This window comes from Stigmatopora nigra, chromosome 7 (genome assembly GCF_051989575.1).
Source record: "Stigmatopora nigra isolate UIUO_SnigA chromosome 7, RoL_Snig_1.1, whole genome shotgun sequence".
NCBI classification, from domain to species: domain Eukaryota; kingdom Metazoa; phylum Chordata; class Actinopteri; order Syngnathiformes; family Syngnathidae; genus Stigmatopora; species Stigmatopora nigra.
Window position 1 is genome coordinate 14002058 of NC_135514.1, and position 20466 is coordinate 14022523.

Consider the following 20466-nt stretch of genomic DNA (forward strand, 5'->3'; position numbering starts at 1 on the left):
CTTGATCATTTGAGAAATTTTACACCATTTTTTGGCCTGCATTTTTCGTAAATATTCACTTTTCATTCTCTTGTTCATTTTTTTTATTTTAATGAAAGGGCAAAACAATTATTTCATTTTTTTCAACATTTTTAATCATAGGCAAAATGTAAATATTCTGTTTTTATTCTCTTGTTCAAAGTTTATTTAATATTTTTCAAAAAAACAGCACTTCTCAATATTGATCATTTGAGAAAGTTTACACAAAATTGACTTTTTTTTGGGTCATAAAAAATTATCCGGTGGGCCACATGTGGCCCGCGAGCCTCGAGTTTGATACCAGTCCATTACTGTTGGGGAATGAATATATAAATAGACTTCCTTGTGAATTTATTGTACTCTATATTTATAGCCTCCGTATTAAAATGACACCCGTCAGCCTTCCCGACAAATAGGTCAGTCAGACAGTCAGTGTCAGACCCCCAGACCCCCTCCTCCCCCAGACCACCTCCTCCCCTATAACCACCGTCGGGGGCGAGAGGTTGAACGAGTCAGCCCCCCTCAAGTGGACGCCGACGACCGCCATGGCTTCGACTCCCTCCGCCTCGGCCCTCACTTCGGTTCTCCGGTGTCGTGGGACCGTCTGGACCAGAAACCCCCCCGGGAAGCGAACCCCCACTTCGGCTCGAGGACAAATATTGTTGTCGTTGTTTGGACTGGCCGTTCGGTACGACTCGCCGCTCCGGGCGAGTAGCGGGCCGCGGTGCCTGAGGGAGCCGCTGAAAGGCGACCCGGAAGCGGACACTCGAGCAGCGGGATCCCGGGGACTGGACGAAACTACCGGGCGGCCTTCTGGGGGTGCCGACGGTGGAGTTAATGCTACTCGGTTGTTTCGACCGTGTCAAATCAACGTTTTTATTCGGAATACGTGCGAAAGTCCTGGTGGGGTTTCGGGGGTGGCTTGCGAGTGCGGGGAAGTGACGCCATCTTTCGTGGAGGCCAGACGGGCTACTGTGAGGAGCACCTGCCGCTCTCTTCAACTTCTGTTGACCCACATTGTACGACGGAGGCTGGCCTTGCCCTGTGCCTGCGCTAGAGGGCGCCATCGCAAGGTGACGCCTAACAATAACGACGATGAAATAACTACTATAAATATAGATCAGGGGTCGGGAACCTTTTTGACGAAGAGAGCCATGAAACAATTCATATTTTCTAATGTTATTTCTTGGGAGCCATACTACGAATTTAAAAGTCAAAATACATGTAAATGGATGCCTTTTTTGTAATTTCACCACTTTGAAAGTGGAACAAACTATTTTGACAACATTCTTATGCAGTTGCTAATCAATGAGTATGCATTTTTTTTTTAGATATTTAAGTATTTTAGCTAATAAGTTAGCATAGAGCCGTATGGACCCATCAAAAGAGCCACATGTGGCTCCCGAGCCATAGGTTCCCTACTTCTGATAAAAATAGATCCTCTTTTTTCTTCTTCTATTCATTATTTTTGTTAGCCATCATTTGTGTGACGTCATATGAAGTGAGTAGATATCAAAAATATTTTATATAACAAGATTAAGCAAAAAAAAACACACAAATACTAAAGCATTTCAATCAAACTAGTAAAATATTAGTCCAATAATATTATAACAGAAACATTACAAAACAATATGCAAAATTTAATATGTCCAATTTAAGTTAAATAGAACAATTAATAACTGAATATGTATATTTTCAGACCAAAAATATTTGCTGAATCACTGAATAGAGATGCATAAAAAAACTATTATTTGACATTTCTATAATGGTATAATATTTTTTCCCTTCTTTTCTGACAGATCAAGACAGAAGATTCCGGACACGAGTTCCGCCAAAACGGACCCGACTGACGGTCCAAGGCCTTGACCCGAACCCACTGTGACCCCATCTTATTTATTGACTTTTGCATGTGCGTGTGGCATTTTGACAGTAAACCACGTCAATATGAGACACGCCATTTTGCTTATCTTGTGTCCACGACGTTCACCGGTGGTGCCGATGCTGTTTTCCACACTGGTTCGTATATTTTGCATCATTTTTGGACTTCAATCTATTCAGCCAAAAGCTGTGTCAGCACTTTTTCGTCTGGGAATGCAGAGAAACTAATACTCTAAAAAAACAGGTACTTCCCCTAACACCCCCCTAAAAAAACAGGAAATATCTTTGTCATTGACCGAAATGCTGGTTATATGTTTGCAGTAAAGTGCCTTAAATCTCTTTAAAAAATGTGCAATTGTGCCTCATGGAACTAAAGTGGGCTAACACCATTTTTGGACTCATTTTGAAGGGTTTTGTACATTTAGTATTGATTTAAATGGCAATAACTCATTGTGAAACTTTTTTGCGGACATATTTTAGTCAAATATATGGAGTTTAGACTTGGACCATATCGTAGTTTGCACTTTAACCTATATATGAGGTCCAGTATTTTGATCCAGGTCATTTGGGTTCATCAGAAAAGAAATAAGCTGGTTAAACTCGTTAAAAAAAGAAGTTTAGTGCAACAGTGGTCTATGTGCAGTAGTGAATTTTTATTGTAAAAAAAATACATCATAAAGATCAGAAAATTGTCCTTGTGCTAGTACTGTAACTCCAACAAGAACATAAAGATAACTTTTGCATAATAGGTAAGAAATAAAGATTTTAGTGCAATAGTGGGATAACTCCCTGTTAAATTTGACAATGTAGAATTATTATTTAGCTAGTGTTGTGTTTCCAAATACATTTTAATACATTCAAATAATTGTTTATTAGTCATTTAACTGTAATGTTTTAGTACTGTAGTAGTTAAATTATATTTAATTTAGTTTTTTTTTTGTTTCTTTGGGGATAGTGTCGGTGAGTGCAACTTTTCCGAACTATTTTTTATAGCGGATGTATTTCGCAAGGGCGGACGTTAAAGAGGAAGGCGGGAGGTGTAACGTTGGGACTACTTCCCAAGCAGGAAGTAGGAACTTAGGAAGTAGGATCGAACTTTTATTTTTGTACAAAGCTCAAATATTACACTGTTTAAAAACAATTGCTAACGTCGTACGGGGACATTTCGTGACGTCTCCGCGAAGAAGCGACAGAGACGACAAAATGGTCCATAAAAGAGGAAGAGACGACATTTTCCGGGTAAGTGCACATTTGTACACGCGAAATTATCTGTCTTCTGTGTGTCATCCCCAAATGTTAGCGCAAATGTAACAAAATCAGCTTTTTAAGATGATATAGTGTCAAAATGTTTAGTTTGTTTGACTTAAGGGAGCAACAGGGTAGCTATTAAGACAACTTGCTACAGGCGCGTGGGAATGACGTCACTCAGGCGACAACGCGCCCAAGAAGATATATATATTTTTTATAATATCCATATGTATAGTTGAACGTGTTATTCTTGTTTCTGTATAATGTACATTTGGGTATTTATGAATTATATATAAAAAAGATAGTAGACGCAACTTTATCGTTGTATAGGCGTGTTAAAATATATTTTTAATTCATGTAGATGTTGTCAAACACTGTTTTGTTTACTATCTGTTATTACTTTTTAAGTAGGGAAGACTTGGAAATATGTTTATATATTTATTTATTTTTTTCCTGCAGGTGACGCGAGATTTGGTGAAGATTTATTGAAAGTTGAAGGTAAGTTGGCCTGTATTGGACAGCTGAAGTTATTAGTTACCATACCCTATGGCTAGCTATAAAGCTAATTATTAGCACCCTATTATTTTTTTATGTTTTATTTTATCTGGTTGCAGCCTCCATTTTTTTTGTGCGGGTGCCCGGCTCGTTACGTCGTAACCATGCGCTGCCACAGAGGTTCTTGGATCGGGGGCTGTGCCTTGCTGTTCATCTCCTGGAACGCCATTTTGGTTCTGTTTCTACGGGTCAAAGTTCCGGAAAAAGACGCGACCAGCGAGGACGAGGAAGCGCTGCTCCATGTCATGCGAGTGGCCGAGATGCTGGAGGCGGAGCTAGAAGCGCAGAACAAAATCCTGTCCCACATCCGAAGCATGCGTCCTCGGGCAAAGAAGAAGGCCGGCCTGACGGCGCCGGATTGGGTCGTCCCCGTCCTGGTGATGGCCTGCGACCGCGTGACGGTTCGCCGTTGCCTGGACAAGTTGCTCTCGTACCGACCCTCGGCCGAGCGCTTCCCAATAGTGGTCAGCCACGACTGCGGCCACGCCGCCACGGCCGAGGTGATCCGCTCGTATGGGAATAATGTGACTTACATGGCGCAGCCCGACCTGGGCGACGTGGTGGCGCCGCCCGAGCATAAGAAGTTTCAAGGCTACTACAAGATCGCTAGACATTACAAGTGGGCTCTTAAGCAGGTTTTCGCCAAGTACAAGGCTGTTATCATTGTGGAAGATGATTTGGAGGTATGTGGTGGAGTATTATTTTGGGTAGGGTAGGGTTGGGTTGGGTATTTTATCAGAGTCCTGATGAATGTAGGAAAAAAATGTCCTTAAGTCCATTTGTCCGTATTTTGTCAGACCTATAGCGTTTAATAACATATATACATTTTAGAAATTCAAATCTTTATCTGCCACTGATACAGACAACTACAGTGTTCCCTCGGTTATCGCGGTTAATGGGGACCGGGACCACCCGCGATAAGTGAATTTCCGTGAAGTAGGGATTCCCCTTCAAAAATGCTTAACTTGAATTTAATTCGAACATTTTTTGTTAAATTTTTTTTTTTTAATTTTGTATATTTTATTTTGTATTTTTTATTTTATTTATTTTTTTTACCCCCTGTATACAGTACACCATATATAATACGGGTAGAGAAAGTGAAATTGATGTTATAACAAAAAAAAACTGTAAAATATGTTGTTTCAATGTAATTTGTATTTTTTTTCTTCCAAAAACTGAAACGCAAAGTAGCGAGGGAACACTGTATATTCAGATCCACTGATCCCACTCGTCTCTCCCCCTCCAGGTGGCGCCAGACTTTTTCGAGTACTTCAGCGCCACCTTGCCTCTACTCCGCTCGGACCCCAACCTGTGGTGCGTGTCGGCATGGAACGACAACGGGCGGGACGGCGTGGTGGACCCGGCGGCCTCGGCCCTCCTCTACCGCACCGACTTCTTCCCCGGCTTGGGCTGGATGCTCCTGCGGGAGTTGTGGGAGGAGCTAGAACCTCGCTGGCCCGCCTCTTTCTGGGATGACTGGATGCGGAGGCCCGAGCAGCGTCGTGGCCGCCAGTGCCTGCGCCCCGAGATCTCCCGCACCCTCACCTTCGGCCGGAAGGGGGTCAGCCTAGGCCAGTTCTACGACAAATACCTGCGCTTCATCAAACTCAACTCGGAATTTGTGCATTTCACCCAGCTGGACTTGACGTACTTGAAACCAGACGTGTACGACCAGACCTTCACGGAGAGGGTCTACGCCGCCCCCATCGTCACTATGGAGGAACTCCAGCGGGGGGCGCTAGAGGGAGACGGTCCCTTCCGCTTGCAGTACTCCAGTAAGGAGAGCTTCCGATTGTTTGCCAAAAACTTGGGAGTCATGGACGACTTCAAGTCCGGGGTGCCGAGGACTGGGTATAAGGGGGTGGTGGCGCTATTCTACCGGGGGCGCCGGGTATACCTCGTGCCGCCACCAGGGTGGACTGCCTACGATCCTACTTGGAACTGAATTCTGTCAGAGAGGGGAAAAATGGCAAAGGGTGGTCATCACTAATGCAGAAAAATGGGGTGGAAACACTACAGTGGTTCAAATAATGCTCCTCAGCTTACTTCAACATAGTTTGACACTCTTATCATAATATTGGGGAGACATTTTGCTTTTGTAATTAACGTTTTTAACTGACAAGATGTCATTGGACTGGGAGTTATGGCAAAAAGTGAACAAATCATATAGAATGACAGGAAATTTATAGGTTTTATTTATGGTACTATGACTTGTTGGAAAGCGTCCATCTTTAATTTGACATCATTTTGTAGGAACGTGAGCAAGTTTATTATTTTTTTAGTGCCGTTAATGGGACTGGAATATTTTTGGGACCAATTATGTGACATTTTGCCTCACAACTAATAATCTAGAATGTTATACTTGTTAGCAGTGGCTGCTCCAATCACTTAATTCTACTCAGGGGTAGGTCATCTTTTTTATAAGATGCTACCATTGCTCATGCTAACTGCTGTATAATTCATCTAGAGGTCTATTTTTGTATGACATGTCAAAGGGTACCACTTTAAATTATTTTCTAACTGTTGATGGGGTTATTTGTGTGTTTGGTATGAATCCGATGGAGGTTTGAACTGTTGCCTTCAAGTTTTTTTCATATAACAATGCCAAATCTTTTCGTTGTTTGCAGTTCAACGTTATAGAATGCAAACCACAAGCCTGTTAAAGTGTTTTGTAATTTAAAGGTGAACTCAACAGCACTCTGGTGGTAGTCTTATTTCACCATAAAAGTTACAATAATGTCCTTAAATTTGCATATGAATGATTTTGCTAATGATGAAAACAATGTGCCAAATGGCAAACTTTCAACTTAATTTTGTCCTAAAAAGGATTGATGACGATGGTTCTGTTTTACGTCACGTTGGATTGGGCGAGAGTGACGCAAAACACTTTTGCGTTATCAGTGAATGTGCCGTAAACCGCATTTGACTTGATTGCAAAATTGTACAATTTCCAATGTTTTTAGAATCCGTGAACGTACCGCGAGTTGTCGCCATCTGTTAGTGCCGCCTCTTGTTACCTTCTAATTCAACGTTTAATTTGTTTGAGAATAAACCACTTTGTTCATGACGATTACATAAAGTGTATCATTAAATATACAAACATAATCTTATGGGAGAAGAACGCTTTTTTGATGACTGTTCAGCAGTTGGCAAGTCACGAAACAAGTCAGGTGACAGTGACGCGCATCAACTGTTGAGTGGCACCTCCTACCAGCCAATCACAATCATCATCAGGGACCAGTTATCCAATAAGAAAAGAGAAAGGCGGGACCTTATGCATTGTTTTTTTGTTTTTTTTATTTTTTTCAACAGAGAGGGAATCCGTAAGAAACGTGTGGGCTCCGACACGAGCCAAATGGAGCTTTAATGGCATGGCCCGGCAGACGCACCATTTTCTCGGCTACACTTGAGCTCATTCCCGTAGTAGCCGACAAGTGAAGGTTGGCTCGGGGCCCGGGAAGAGGGCGGGGGTGGGATACCAAAGGGGATACCACCCGGTGGGGTAAGGCGACCGTCGCTTTTGGCCCAAAATGTCGATCCAGTACGAGGTGGAGCAGCTGGCCGGCAGCTACGGGGTAGCCGACTCCTTCCCCAAAGACTTCGGCTATGGCGAGGAAGAAGAGGCGGACATTGAGGACAGCCCGGCGCCGTCTGACAGCAAGCCGAGGATTCTGCTCATGGGGCTGAGACGAAGTGGCAAGTCATCGATACAGAAGGTTTGCTAGCCGCTAGCTAGCTCCGTGCTTAGCCCGGAGTTGTAAATATCACATAACCAAGTATTATTAGCTGCAAGCTAGCCACAATGCTAAGCTAAGTTCTGTCTCTACGAGAGAAGTGAGGCTATGAATGATTAACTAGTCGGACACAGGCACTCAATGCATCACTCTGATTATGTGGACATAACGTCATGTGACTTGAGGGCTATCGAACAGTACGCCTGACCCTTCTTTTCAAACTTTTGACTCCCGAGTTTTACCCTACAAAATGCCCCCATTCTTTTCTTGTAGCGCCACCATAACTGACAATAAGTGAAGTCGTGTAGGAGTGTAGTTTTCATAACATACAGGTGCATAGCGAATTGATTGCACGTATTGAATTGAAAACTTTATTGGCATTCTACATACATACACATACAAACACATTGAATTGAAAGCTTTATTGTCATTGTATATACATACACATACATACGTTGTAAGCTTTATTGTCATTGTACACACATAAACATACTACATACACACATACTTTTCATATTGTGCTTTGCATCTAACTTTGTTCACTTTGAATGCGTTTCAGATTTAAGATGAGGCTTGTTTTTTATTTGCCTTGAGATAGGAGCAAAAGTCATTTACATTGATTGGTTACCCAACAAACTGATTCAATTAATTGACATGTAAAAATCATTGAAATGTCTGCAAATGTTGCACAACAAAAATCTCTAAAACATTAAAGTTTGTGGTGTGTGTTAAATATAAAATCAATACAAGGTCCTTAAATCAAATTGTCAGATTTGTTTAAATCAGAAAATATAACATTGTTCCTCAAATAATCATTTTTTTTGTATCGTCATGGGAAAAAGATCACATGACACACATGTGATTCATGCATGTTTTCTATCCTAAATATTAGCAATGCAGTTATCACCATTGTCTTGGCCAAGCTTAAATGTCATCACCATGGTAATTTGGAACCACCTGTTTCCTTCATTTTCCCCAAGTGGCGAGAAAGTGGCACTTTGAGCCGCAACCTGAAATTAAATTGTGGCGCAGTGGTCATTTAACAAAGTGGACATTCTTGGCATGGACCAATTGATGCTAAATTGTCTCTAAAATCTAGGGACGCTATTTCAGGCATCTGCAGTGCAGAATTTAATGACAATTGACAAATTGAGAGCATTATCGTTGTGTTTGATACGACCAAGTCTTCAAAAAAAGTGCGATATGAAGACTTTGTTTCGGCTAATCAGCTTTGAGTAGGCCCCTGCAAACATGTGACGTGGCTTTTTGCTGCTTCACCGCTTCTGTGGCTTTAAGAACTCGCGCACTGTTGCTAACATGAGTTTTTTTTTCCCACATGCTAGCTGACTATTTTGTTTGTCGATGCACTTGGGTTTTTTTTACGACAAAAGATGAGTGATAAAACAATAATGATTAATTTCATGAATAATTTTTCACTACGAATAAAAAAAAGAAAAATAATAATTTAAAACTGTAATTACACCAACTGGCCATCACGAAAAATGGGGGCGCTGTTGCCAGATGAACGCTAGTTCCAGACCAACGCTCAGGAGAAGAAAAGGATGATGAGGGAACATGTTTTGAGCATGTTAGCAATGGAGGCTAACGTAGCTTGAACGCAAAAAGACAATAACGCGGCCGAAATAAGCAGTTTTGAGATGCAGAACAACACTTAGTCGACCCATTAAAAATGATTCAAGTAAATTATCACTAAGATAATTATAGTCCTTCTCAATGGCCCCAAAACTATTGCAAATAAAAGCAGTTCAATCCGAATTTTATTGGATTAGTGACATTATGAGACAGAAATGAATTAATTTTGTGGTTTTTCAGGTGGTGTTCCATAAAATGTCGCCCAACGAAACCTTATTTCTGGAGAGCACCAATAAGATCTACAAGGACGACATCTCCAGCAGCTCATTCGTCAACTTCCAGATTTGGGATTTTCCAGGCCAGGTGGACTTTTTCGATCCCACTTTTGACTACGAGATGATCTTCAGAGGAACCGGCGCCCTCATATTTGTCATCGACGCTCAGGTTAGTCATCCACCACTCACCTCCGTCTCCATGGTGACGGGTTTCACAACTTTGTTTGTTCCTAGGACGACTACGTGGAGGCGCTAGGGCGACTCCACCTCACCGTGTCCCGGGCGTATCGGGTCAACCCCGAGATTAACTTCGAGGTTTTCATCCACAAAGTGGACGGCCTATCAGACGACCACAAAATCGAAACTCAACGGGACATCCATCAACGGGCTAATGACGATCTGGCTGACGCTAGCTTGGAAAAACTCCATTTGAGGTAAAACTCAATCACTTTTCAAACCATTGTTTTTTTTTAGCATAATCCGCTCAGAGTAAAGAATCCTGTTGTTTTTACCGTGCAAGAAAACGCAACATTCGAAGGGTGCTTTTCATTAGCCGATGACATTGAAGCGCTACATTCCTCGTGTGCCTTCTAATGAAAATCCAAGAAGAAAATGCCCCGTTTGCCTCGTGACCAATGGTCCCTCTAAGCCAGTGGTAGGGAACCTATGGCTCGGGAGCCACATGTGGCTTTTATGATAGTTGCATATGGCTCTTAGCTAAAATATGGAAACAAGTGGTGAGAAAAATTAGAGGGAACATTAATCATGACCGTCATCTTATTTTATGTTCTAGTTTCTACTTGACGAGCATCTACGACCACTCCATCTTCGAGGCCTTCAGCAAGGTGGTGCAGAAGCTCATCCCTCAGCTTCCCACGTTGGAGAACCTCCTCAACATCTTCATTTCCGTGAGTGGGAAACCGATCGACTGACTTCTGTTCGGAGGCCCAACCTTGAAACTTCATTCTGTCTTTAGAATTCAGGGATTGAGAAAGCCTTTTTGTTCGATGTGGTGAGCAAAATCTACATCGCCACCGACAGTTCGCCGGTGGACATGCAGTCGTACGAGCTGTGCTGCGATATGATCGATGTGGTCATTGACGTCTCCTGCATCTACGGGTGAGACCTTTCTGACCACAGTTACATTACCATAGTATTCTCCTATTCCAGGGGTGGGCAAACTTTTCGGCCGGGCGGCCGTATTGGGTTTAGAAATTTGACAGATGGGGGGAGTCAGCACAAGATATGATACATATAAAAAGTGCATCCGTTAACAGTATATATGAAAAATAAACAGAAAAAAGTACTCAAGTATTAACATACTTAGCACTCATCGTTCAAGTAAAAAGTACGAAGTACTAAGTCAAGTCAAAAGTACTAAGTCAAGTCAAAAGTACGAAGTAAAGTATAAAGTACAAAGTAAAGTATAAAGTACAAAGTAAAGTATAAAGTACAAAGTAAAGTATAAAGTACAAAGTAAAGTATAAAGTACAAAGTAAAGTATAAAGTACAAAGTAAAGTATAAAGTACAAAGTAAAGTATAAAGTACAAAGTAAAGTATAAAGTACAAAGTAAAGTATAAAGTACAAAGTAAAGTATAAAGTACAAAGTAAAGTATAAAGTACAAAGTAAAGTATAAAGTACAAAGTAAAGTGTAAAGTATAAAGTACAAAGTAAAGTAAAAAGGAATGTATGTTTAAAAAACAAAATACTTTGTTTTAGGAGTATAGCTGTATATTAAATGTCCTGATTCTCCCCCTTTTTAAATCAATAATTGTTATTTTTATCCATTTTTTTCTGTTTTTAGTTCAAAATAATTTTGTAAAATCTAAAAATATATTTTAAAAAAGCTAAAATAAACATTATTTTAGATCTATAAAAAACTGAATATTCAGGGATTTTAATCCAGTTCTTTTAATCCATTTATAAAAAAAAAATCTAAATATATATAAAATAGTCCAGCCCACATGAAATCGAGTTGACGCGGCCCTACGTCAGACCGCTCCGTGGTAAAACTGGATTTGTTTTCCCTCCCGCAGTCTGAGAGAGGACGGTAGCGGCAGCGCTTACGACAAGGAATCCATGGCCATCATCAAACTAAACAACACCACCGTGCTCTACCTGAAGGAGGTGACCAAGTTCTTGGCGCTCGTCTGCATTCTCCGAGAAGAAAGCTTTGAACGCAAAGGTAATTTTCATTTCGGCCAATCAGGGGGTGGATTGCTCTGCGTGACCGGACGTTTTGGTCGCCCGGACGTTTTGGTCGACAGGACGTTTTGGTCGACAGGACGTTTTGGTCGACAGGACGTTTTGGTCGCCCGGACGTTTGGTCCCCCGGACATTTGGTCCCCCGGACATTTGGTCCCCCGGACATTTGGTCGCCGGTCAAATGTACTCAGATATTAAAATCTCTTAGATATAATTTTGAGAGCTGGTTTCAACAGTAAACTATCTGTCACCATTTGACCGGCGACCAAAAATCCGGGGACCAAATGTCCGAGCACCAATATCGTGAGCGAGGTCGGTGGTCCGCCAAGATTGACCCAAGCTTTCTTCTCCCCGTTTCCCGCCACCTCGTCAGGCTTGATCGACTACAACTTCCACTGTTTCCGCAAGGCCATCCATGAAGTCTTCGAAGTGGGCGTGTCCACGCAACGCCCACTCGGGACGCAACCCGCGGATTCGCCCACGCGTGTCAAGGCCGTGGTGGCGCTTAACGGCACGCCGCGTAACACTACCGCGTGAGAATGCCCGCCCAAAAGACTTTAAAGGACCCACAGATTAAAACAACAACAACAACAAAAATATGAAGAAATGGGCAAAATGGCCGCCCGTCGGGGCCCCGAAGCGGACAGACTCTTTCTTGAGGAAGGGACCAATGGTTGCCGTGTTGGCAGGTTGGCAGGATTGGGATGCATCCACTGGACCACTTGTAAAAATAAAAAAAAATGAAAGGAAATAAAACTGAAAGTAAGGCGTAGAGGAAAGACGGCCTTACTAAAGCAGCACGATTTTCACCTCACTTTGATGCTGCCCGCTCGCACGTCACTTCCTGTGATTGGAGGAAAGGGATTGTGTGTGTGTGTTTGTGTGTGTGTGTTTGTGTGTGTATGTGCGCGTGTGTGTTTATGTGTGAGAATGCACGTATGGATGTGTGTTAGGTTGAACTGCCGAGACTTGTGTTCTTCTCAATAAAGATGACTCATTCAACTATTACAATTGACTGAGAGGCATTTATTTGAAACGGGAGTTTTTACTACTTTGGGACAAAGCAAGTTCAGCGGGAGTTTTTGCTCTTTTGGGACAAACCAAGTTCAGTGCAGGGGTGGGGGGGTTAATCTAAGAAGGACGTTTGAAGATTGTGTCTAATAAAATATGACAAAAGTCATGTTTTGTCGGAAAACTATAAGTTTATCGTTTTAAATGATGTGGTGAAATAATGGATACTTTTGACTTTTATGTTGATTAGGTCATAGTTTGACGAGGGGATTGACCACCTTGAAAAAAAGTGGTTCAGCTCACTTTTTCGAAACAAATGTTAATTAATAGTTTCTGGTATTTAATATAATATACTTTCTACACCAGAGTTAAAAATAGGCAAAGTCATTTTTATATAATTAGTTTTTTGTGTTGTTTTATTTTGCTGGCTGCGGAAGTTAAAATGACAACGTCATCCCGATATTGCATGACGTCATTGCATTTTTTTCTTTTTTAGTGGTCGAAGAAACCAATAAACTTTTATTTAAACTTATTTCGTAAAATTAATTCCCAAAATATGAGTTAAAATTCTCATTGATCACGAGATGGCGTGGTAGGACTGTTTATAACTTGTAGTAATACTTCCTAGCAAAAAAATGCTTTTAGTGAAACCTTCTTGTCGTCATTATCCATAATTGAAGAACTCACCACACATTTAAAGTTTATTAAAAAATAATTATCAATTAGGAATGTGATTTACAAACACAAATCTTTAATTATTTAATGCACATAAAAGCAACAAGTGTAGCAGCTGAAGCTAATAATCCTCAATCACAATTCTTAAAGGGACATTACATTTAATTTAACTGCAATAAAACATTGACATTTTCTTTTCTTCCGTCCAGTTCACTTCATTAAAATGATGGTTTCCTTGAAAAAAGCCCCCCACATTAATCCCTCTATACATTCTCCATTTTCCTTGACTTGGACGCTCACTCAATTTCAACTCAATTATGCATCCGCATGTAGTCCGTCTATTCTGGGATGGAAGTAACACTATAATAGGGATGGAGAGAATTAGAATAATAATGCTTTGCTGCTATTATTTGGCCAAGGTCATGCATTTTTCACATTTATAAGGGATAAAAGGCCAATTTATTTGAACAGGGAGAGGTGGCATTGACAGGTAACCTGTTTTTTGTCAGAATGTAGTCCACAAAAAATGAATTTTAGTTGTAAATTAAAGAATTTGCAATGTTTTACAGTATTTTTAACATTTCTTACAGTGAAAAGTGAAATTCAATTTGCTGTTCTTTATTGACAATTTTAAAAAAATGTTGGTCAAATGTAATTTTTATATGGCCTTTTTATACAATGTTTATTGTTTATTATGCGTTATAACATTTTATTTAGGTGTGCACAGGTATATTATATAAATTGAGGAAAAAAAATAACTAAAAATGAACTAAAAAATATATATTCTACTAAATATTAATCTTTCCGTTGGTTAATAAAGATATAAAGTAAATGTAATGAAACTAGCTTAAAAAACAACCAAAATGTGGAATAAATGCAAATAATATAAGTATTTTAATTGTCATTTCTCTTTATTTTAATTCTACATTTGTTGGTTAAAACGTTTTAAATGTTGTTAAAAATAAAAACTAAATAATAGAAAATTAGTCTGTTATTTTGACCCGCAGACCTAAAAATATTGCCTAATTATCGTACATATAAACCTTGAAAAATCCATCTGATAGGGTGATGTAGTTTCAAATACAACCACTAAAAGGGGCTGTTTTATTCTCATTTTTTTCACATGGAAAAAAAGCATGACAAGCCTAACAAAAGTCACTATGATGTTGAATAAATGTTTTATTTTAATCACAGAAGCGAGACAGCACCTAATATAAAATGAAGATATCATAGTAATGACGTGAAGCAAAAAAAAGTCGTCTTTCAGATGATTTTTCAAATGATGGTCAGCCCTCTCAATCTTTGCTATCATTAGAACCATTAGAATCTTAATAAAACGTCGCCGTTATCTGCCATCTTTTATTAAGCTGCCGAGGGAATGAATTTTACAGACAATGGCTACTTCATTTCTTCGATTGTCAGGCAAATAATTCACAAGAACATTTAATCCCTTCATAATTGCGGACTAATATGTTAAAAGTCTTGAATAATTAACGTTTTTTACGCTTAAATCAAAGAAAAAACGTAGCTTTGTCGCCACCTTGTGGAACTTTGTGTGTAATTTATTTTGGGTTAATTAATTAAAAGTATAATTGTTGTTTTTTTTAGAAAAAAGACGAACAATAGTTAAGTATATTCATTTAATATGTGTTTATTATGGTAGATAATTCACTTGTTTGTGTTTTTGTGATTAAAATAAGAAAGTATTTGACACAGTTCTTATTTGCAAATGACGTTTATTAGATGGAACGAGGCCACGACATTAATTCAACGGCTTCTCAGTGTTGACACTTTGTAAACATCAAGCAAGTGGGCTTTAAAGAGAAAAAAATATATTATTTTTCTTTGCTTTTGTTGTTTTTCCTCCATTTTCATCACATTAGTTTGCATTTTTAAAGCAAAGTTGGTTTAGTATAGTTCAAAAGTGTAAAAGTACGGACATGTCATGCCCTAAATCAGTGGTGGTGAACGTGTGGCTCTCGAGCCGCATGCGGTTCCCCGGTCATAATGAATTTGGCTCTTTTCTTATCATATTTTGTATATAATTGTCCTATTTTATATCTATTTATCTTAAAACACATTCCAATTCAATAAAAATAATTAATACATTATATTTGTAAACATAATTTGGCGGATTGGCTATTTTTCAGGAGTTAAAATAGATTCTGGTCATTTCTGAGGGTGTTTTGGGACAATTTTGAGAGGGAACATATAAAAAAGGCTGTTTTGTGTGATTATACATTTTTTTTTTTGCAGTTTAAGGAGGAATTCGTGTTAAAAGCTGTTGTGATGTTGTGTCATGCTGTGTTTTTTACTACTTCCTTCTGGATGACAAGCTTTAAGGCAAAGAAAAGACAGTTTTAAGAACCCAAAATGCTGACAATGCTTCTAGCAAGTGTGACTGTTAACAAGATTCTTTAAACTTTGTCATAAAAGCGTTTTGGAACGATCTATTTTTGGTTTTGAATTTAGGATTATCAATAAAGTTACACCCCAAAAAAGGAATTACTTTAGATTTTGCTGATTTACATTTTCCTCTTTAAATAATTTTTAAAACTAATACATGAATTTAAAAATAATAATTATTGTTTTTCATCTTTTTGATTTCTGCTAAAAAATAAAAATATAAAATAATAAACGTTAAAGGGGATTAAAAAAGACTTCCTGTTTACTGACGTTTTCTTTCCGGACCATTCTACTGATCATTTTTGAAATGGGCGTTATAGAATGTATAAAAAGTATTTCAAGGAAATGACATTTCCTACATGTTTTTAAAGATGTGATACTTCAACAAATGTCTTTTAGAAACCTTTTTAAAATCTTTATTTACTCAGGGTCTCCCCCAAAAATGAACAATTAAACAACGTCTTAAGATAAATCACACCCCTCTACGGATGATACATGGTTTGGTCCAATTAACAACAAGTGCTGAGTATTACCTACTAGCCACGTTTCCTCCACGTTTCCGGGTAACGCCTACCAAACATTTACTTAACTTTTTTTAATATTATCACACTAAAAACGCAAAGTAATTAATTTACGAAAAGACGAGAAAGTCACTAAGTTGTTAGCGCGTGCAGATCCCAAAAGATCGGCCATAAAAAGTTCAGATTTGACCAACAACTCCTTAAAAACGCGGAGCAAACAACACAATATTCATTTTTTCCCTTTCCCGACTTTCTTTAAAGAAATACCTGCAAAACCGAATTATCATCATCATCTGATAAAGGTAAGACACTTTCATATAATGTAATATTCCATGAAAGTTTGTTTCCAGGCGATCTGTTAGATAGAGTACTGTAAACTATGGTTTAATTAGTAATGAATCCCAAATATAAAGGTAAGGCCCGCGGGCTAGGATTGGTTCGCTAATGGGTCCGATCCGGCCCAAAAAGTTTATTCATTTTTCTGTACAGAATATAAATGCCTTCATTTTTTTTTGAAAAAAAACATGTTTATGATTTGTGTGATCAATTGTGTGCACTACTGCATTTAATCCTATCCTTGAAATTGCATTAAAAATGAATTTTAAATGATATCTTTCATGTGAATTGACCGAGTTTCAAAGTTAAATGGATAATCACTTTTTTCTGGTTATAAAATACTTTTGGGAAGTATACATGTTACTTTATTTTATTTATTTTTTAAAAATGAAGTCATTTAAGAAGGGTACAGAGCCATTTTGACTTTTTGCACTTCATCTTATGTATCAAAACTTATTTTAAATTGAGGCCACATCCATAATGGTAATAAAATTCTGTGTGAATTTAGCATTGTGTAATTATAGTATTAGTAGCTAATGCTAATATGCTAATGCTAAAAACTATTTCACTGCTACTTTTCCGCATTCAAATAGTTTGGACGTCAAAGTGCATTTGTGGACTTACATATCATAAGAGTCACTTTATTGTCATCATTTGTATCCTCTCGTTGTCATGGTAACCACCCGCCTTGTCTAATGTGAATAACAAATTGTGGGTGACTATTTTGGTTTTGGTGGCATTAGTCAGCAGTTTTTTTGGGACGCGGACCGGGTCGGAAAGACGTACTAGCGGCGTTCCCACGTAGCCGACGCTAACGGATTTAACTCGTGAGTCGGCGCCGATTAACGTCGGCCCAAACGGGAGTACTGTTGTTTTTTCTTCTGTCAGGACCAATCAGAGTTTAGAAGGGCTACGGGAGGTGACGCTATTGTTTTAACACCGCTGAAGACCCCCTCGCTACTCACCAAAATGGGATTAGACAGGCACCCCTGGCCATTAAAAAGAAGAGGGAGTAAAAAAACAAGGTTTCTGTTGGATTTGTTGGATGTGCTGGATCGCCACTCGGTGTCCTGATTTAGCCAATTAGATTAGGGCTATTGATCCAAGTTTAAAAAAACTCATTCTTTATCAAAGTGGTGTTGGGTTAGCTCAAGGGTGGGCAAACTTTTGGGCCCGGGGGCCATATTGACTTTAAAAATTTGACAGATGGGTCAGCACAAGATATGATACATATAAAAAAGTGCATCTGTTAACAGTACATATGAAATATAAACAAAAAAAAGGACTAAAGTTTTAACATACTCATCACTCATCATTAAAGTCAAAACTATGGGATGTATTATGCAAATTGTTATTTGAACTTGACTTTTTGATACAGATTCGAGAAAATATTTTGATCAAAATCCTCAGAGATTTATAAAAAAAAATAAACAAAATAAAATTAGTAGAGTAAAATACTTGGTTCCTTCCCCTCGATTTACTACAGTTTGTTTTCATTTTTTAATTTTTTTTTTACTGTAGTCATGTTTGACTTGTCTTTTTATTTAAAAAAACTCTTAAATTATTGTGTTTATTACTATTTGAATAATAATTCTTTGGCCCCAAAATTATATTCATGTTGTACATAAGAAAATATATATTTTATATTGTCAATTATTAAATTGGCCATTGTAAAATTGTCCAATCGTAAAATTGTCCAATTGTGAAATTGTCCAATTGTGAAATTGTCCAATTGTGAAATTGTCCAATTGTGAAATTGTCCAATGGTAAAAATGTCCAATAGTAAACTTGTCCAATAGTAGACTTGTCCACTAGTAAAATAGTCCTGTGACCCCTCCCTCAGTTTATTTATTCATTTCGATCCCAAACTGACTAACTTTGTTAACTCCACCTACCCTATTTACCTCGCATATAAGCCTCACCCTCAAAATGGCCTTAAAATAGTTGAATTTTACACGTTCTCGCCCTTATACCACCTAAATAAAACTACTCCTACTAACCAATTCTCCCAAAACATAAATTCAAAACCTCCCCACTCCACTTCTTTAAACTTTTTATGCTTATTGGCAGTTTGACCCGCAAAATGATGAATTTCATTCCCCTTATTTCCTCCAGGGAAAAAAACAAAGCATTTAGCTAAGCGACAAATAGCTGCCTCACCAAAAAAAAAAATCCACGCCAACTCGTCATCCGACAACGATCCCTCGCTAATCTTTTTCCGCGGCTAAAAACGCCATTTTTTTCTGGCACGCGTCTCTCGGACTTTGGCGCCTTTTCGTAGCGTTGTCGCAAACGATCCCGTTTTCATTACTCAACGCTTCAAAAAAGGAGGAGGCGAAGCCCCGAGTCGCTTCGCCGTACTGATAAATGCATTACGCCAATAAACCCTGTCGCCACCGCCATCGACACGCTTGCACACACGTGCGTGGGCGCACGGTTTTTCTACGCACACACCCGGAAAAAGAAGAGAGTGATGAGAGCGATGGCTAGATAAAGCTAGTAGAGAGAGACAAGTAAATGGAAAGAGAAAGACAGGAGATGAGAAAGAGGCCACCGAGGATAGAAAAAAACTGAAAATAAACGGAGATGCCGAAATTGGGGGGGGGGGGGGGGGGTGTCGGAGGGCCGGAGAAAAAAAAAGTGACAGGTGCCGAAGAGCGACAGTCGGGATTGGAGATGGACAGGATGTAGGAGAGGTAATGGATAGCGGGAGGCTTGGTGCCGTGCTAACGATTGCGCCAGTGGAGGGAGGCCAAGGATGGATGGACCATCTGATCTCATTAGAGGGGATAGCCTAGCGATGCTAATGGAAGGAACTTTTTAGGCTTGTTGGCTGGATGGATGGTTGGCAGAGTTCAAGTGGATTGGTTGTTTGGAGGGGAGTTTTAGGTCGACGCTTTTAATGTTCCGATTCTCTATTGGCAATGTAGTGTGTTTACTCGCATATAAGCCAAACTCTTTAAAATGAGTTGAAATCGTGACCGGATGTTTGGTCGCCGGTCAAATGTACTTAGATATTAAACAGTACTTAGATATGAAACAGTACTTAGATATGAAACAGTACTTGGTTATTAAACAGTACTTGGATATTAAACAGTACTTTATTAAACAGTACTTGGATATTCAACAGTACTTAGATTTTAAACAGTACTTATATATTAAACAATACTTAGATATTAAACAGTACTTAGATATTAAACAATACATGGATATTAAACAGTACTTTTATATTAAACAGTACTTTGATATTAAACAGTACTTGGATATTAAACAGTACTTGGATATTAAACAGTACTTGGATATTAAACAGTACTTGGATATTAAACAGTACTTGGATATTAAACAGTACTTGGATATTAAACAGTACTTGGATATTAAACAGTACTTTGATATTAAACAGTACTTTGATATTAAACAGTACTTTGATATTAAACACTACTTTGATATTAAACAGTACTTGGATATTAAACAGTACTTAGATATTAAACAGTACTTGGATATTAAACTGTACTTGGATATTAAACTGTACTTGGATATTAAACTGTACTTCGATATTAAACAGTACTTAGATATCAAAACAGTAAACTCTCTGTCATGTTGTCAAACGTCCGGGGTGACCAAACGTCCGGGGTGACCAAACGTCCGGGGCGACCAAACGTCCGGGGCGACCAAACGTCCGGGGCGACCAAACGTCCGGGCGACCAAAATTAATTTTGTTAAGCGTTTTTATCAACTTATCTTTTCTCCGTTTTGAAATAAATGACCGTATCGGACACATTGTCTTGCCTTATTGCATTTCGTGGATGTCAAGTCTAATTTATGCGCATATAAGCCGTACCCTCCATTCAGTCATCATTTTTTGGAGCCACAAATACATATATATGCAAGAAAATTCAGCGGCCATTTTTTGCCATCATTATAGGATTTGATCCCCAATTGTAAGAAGTCCGCCTCCCCCATTTCTCCCCCAACGTCCCACCTCCCCTCTTAAACCCCGAACCCCTAATC

At 39.0% G+C, this 20466-nt stretch overlaps 3 protein-coding genes across 3 annotated transcripts; all 3 read left to right on the forward strand.

The window, feature by feature from the left end:
• Nucleotides 1–281: 281 nt before the first annotated feature.
• On the forward strand, nucleotides 282–2496 carry LOC144199384 (uncharacterized). The gene is made up of 2 exons (XM_077720984.1): nucleotides 282–1091; nucleotides 1818–2496. The coding sequence occupies exons 1-2, from the start codon at nucleotides 564–566 to the stop codon at nucleotides 1866–1868; spliced, it is 579 nt and encodes a 192-aa protein (XP_077577110.1). The 5' UTR covers nucleotides 282–563; the 3' UTR covers nucleotides 1869–2496.
• A 435-nt stretch (nucleotides 2497–2931) lies between these two features.
• Nucleotides 2932–6804, forward strand: mgat1a (alpha-1,3-mannosyl-glycoprotein 2-beta-N-acetylglucosaminyltransferase a). The gene is made up of 4 exons (XM_077721808.1): nucleotides 2932–3135; nucleotides 3604–3642; nucleotides 3759–4382; nucleotides 4946–6804. The coding sequence occupies exons 3-4, from the start codon at nucleotides 3804–3806 to the stop codon at nucleotides 5642–5644; spliced, it is 1278 nt and encodes a 425-aa protein (XP_077577934.1). The 5' UTR covers nucleotides 2932–3135; nucleotides 3604–3642; nucleotides 3759–3803; the 3' UTR covers nucleotides 5645–6804.
• A 180-nt stretch (nucleotides 6805–6984) lies between these two features.
• Nucleotides 6985–12522, forward strand: rragca (Ras-related GTP binding Ca). The gene is made up of 7 exons (XM_077721751.1): nucleotides 6985–7415; nucleotides 9267–9470; nucleotides 9536–9735; nucleotides 10095–10209; nucleotides 10278–10420; nucleotides 11341–11489; nucleotides 11883–12522. Exons 1-7 carry the CDS (start codon nucleotides 7230–7232, stop codon nucleotides 12044–12046), a joined length of 1161 nt encoding a protein of 386 aa, XP_077577877.1. The 5' UTR covers nucleotides 6985–7229; the 3' UTR covers nucleotides 12047–12522.
• Nucleotides 12523–20466: the final 7944 nt, after the last annotated feature.

What these genes read in the sequence shown, in the direction of transcription:
- LOC144199384 (XM_077720984.1), top strand. Translation starts at nt 564, where the DNA reads ATGGCTTCGACTCCCTCCGCCTCGGCCCTCACTTCGGTTCTCCGGTGT. An exon ending in CTAGAGGGCGCCATCGCAAG is followed by an intron (nt 1,092 to 1,817) that starts GTGACGCCTAAC and finishes CTTTTCTGACAG; the next exon opens with ATCAAGACAGAAGATTCCGG.
- rragca (XM_077721751.1), top strand. Translation starts at nt 7,230, where the DNA reads ATGTCGATCCAGTACGAGGTGGAGCAGCTGGCCGGCAGCTACGGGGTA. An exon ending in TTGGAAAAACTCCATTTGAG is followed by an intron (nt 9,736 to 10,094) that starts GTAAAACTCAAT and finishes TTTATGTTCTAG; the next exon opens with TTTCTACTTGACGAGCATCT. An exon ending in TCCTCAACATCTTCATTTCC is followed by an intron (nt 10,210 to 10,277) that starts GTGAGTGGGAAA and finishes TTCTGTCTTTAG; the next exon opens with AATTCAGGGATTGAGAAAGC.
- mgat1a (XM_077721808.1), top strand. Translation starts at nt 3,804, where the DNA reads ATGCGCTGCCACAGAGGTTCTTGGATCGGGGGCTGTGCCTTGCTGTTC. An exon ending in TTGTGGAAGATGATTTGGAG is followed by an intron (nt 4,383 to 4,945) that starts GTATGTGGTGGA and finishes CTCCCCCTCCAG; the next exon opens with GTGGCGCCAGACTTTTTCGA.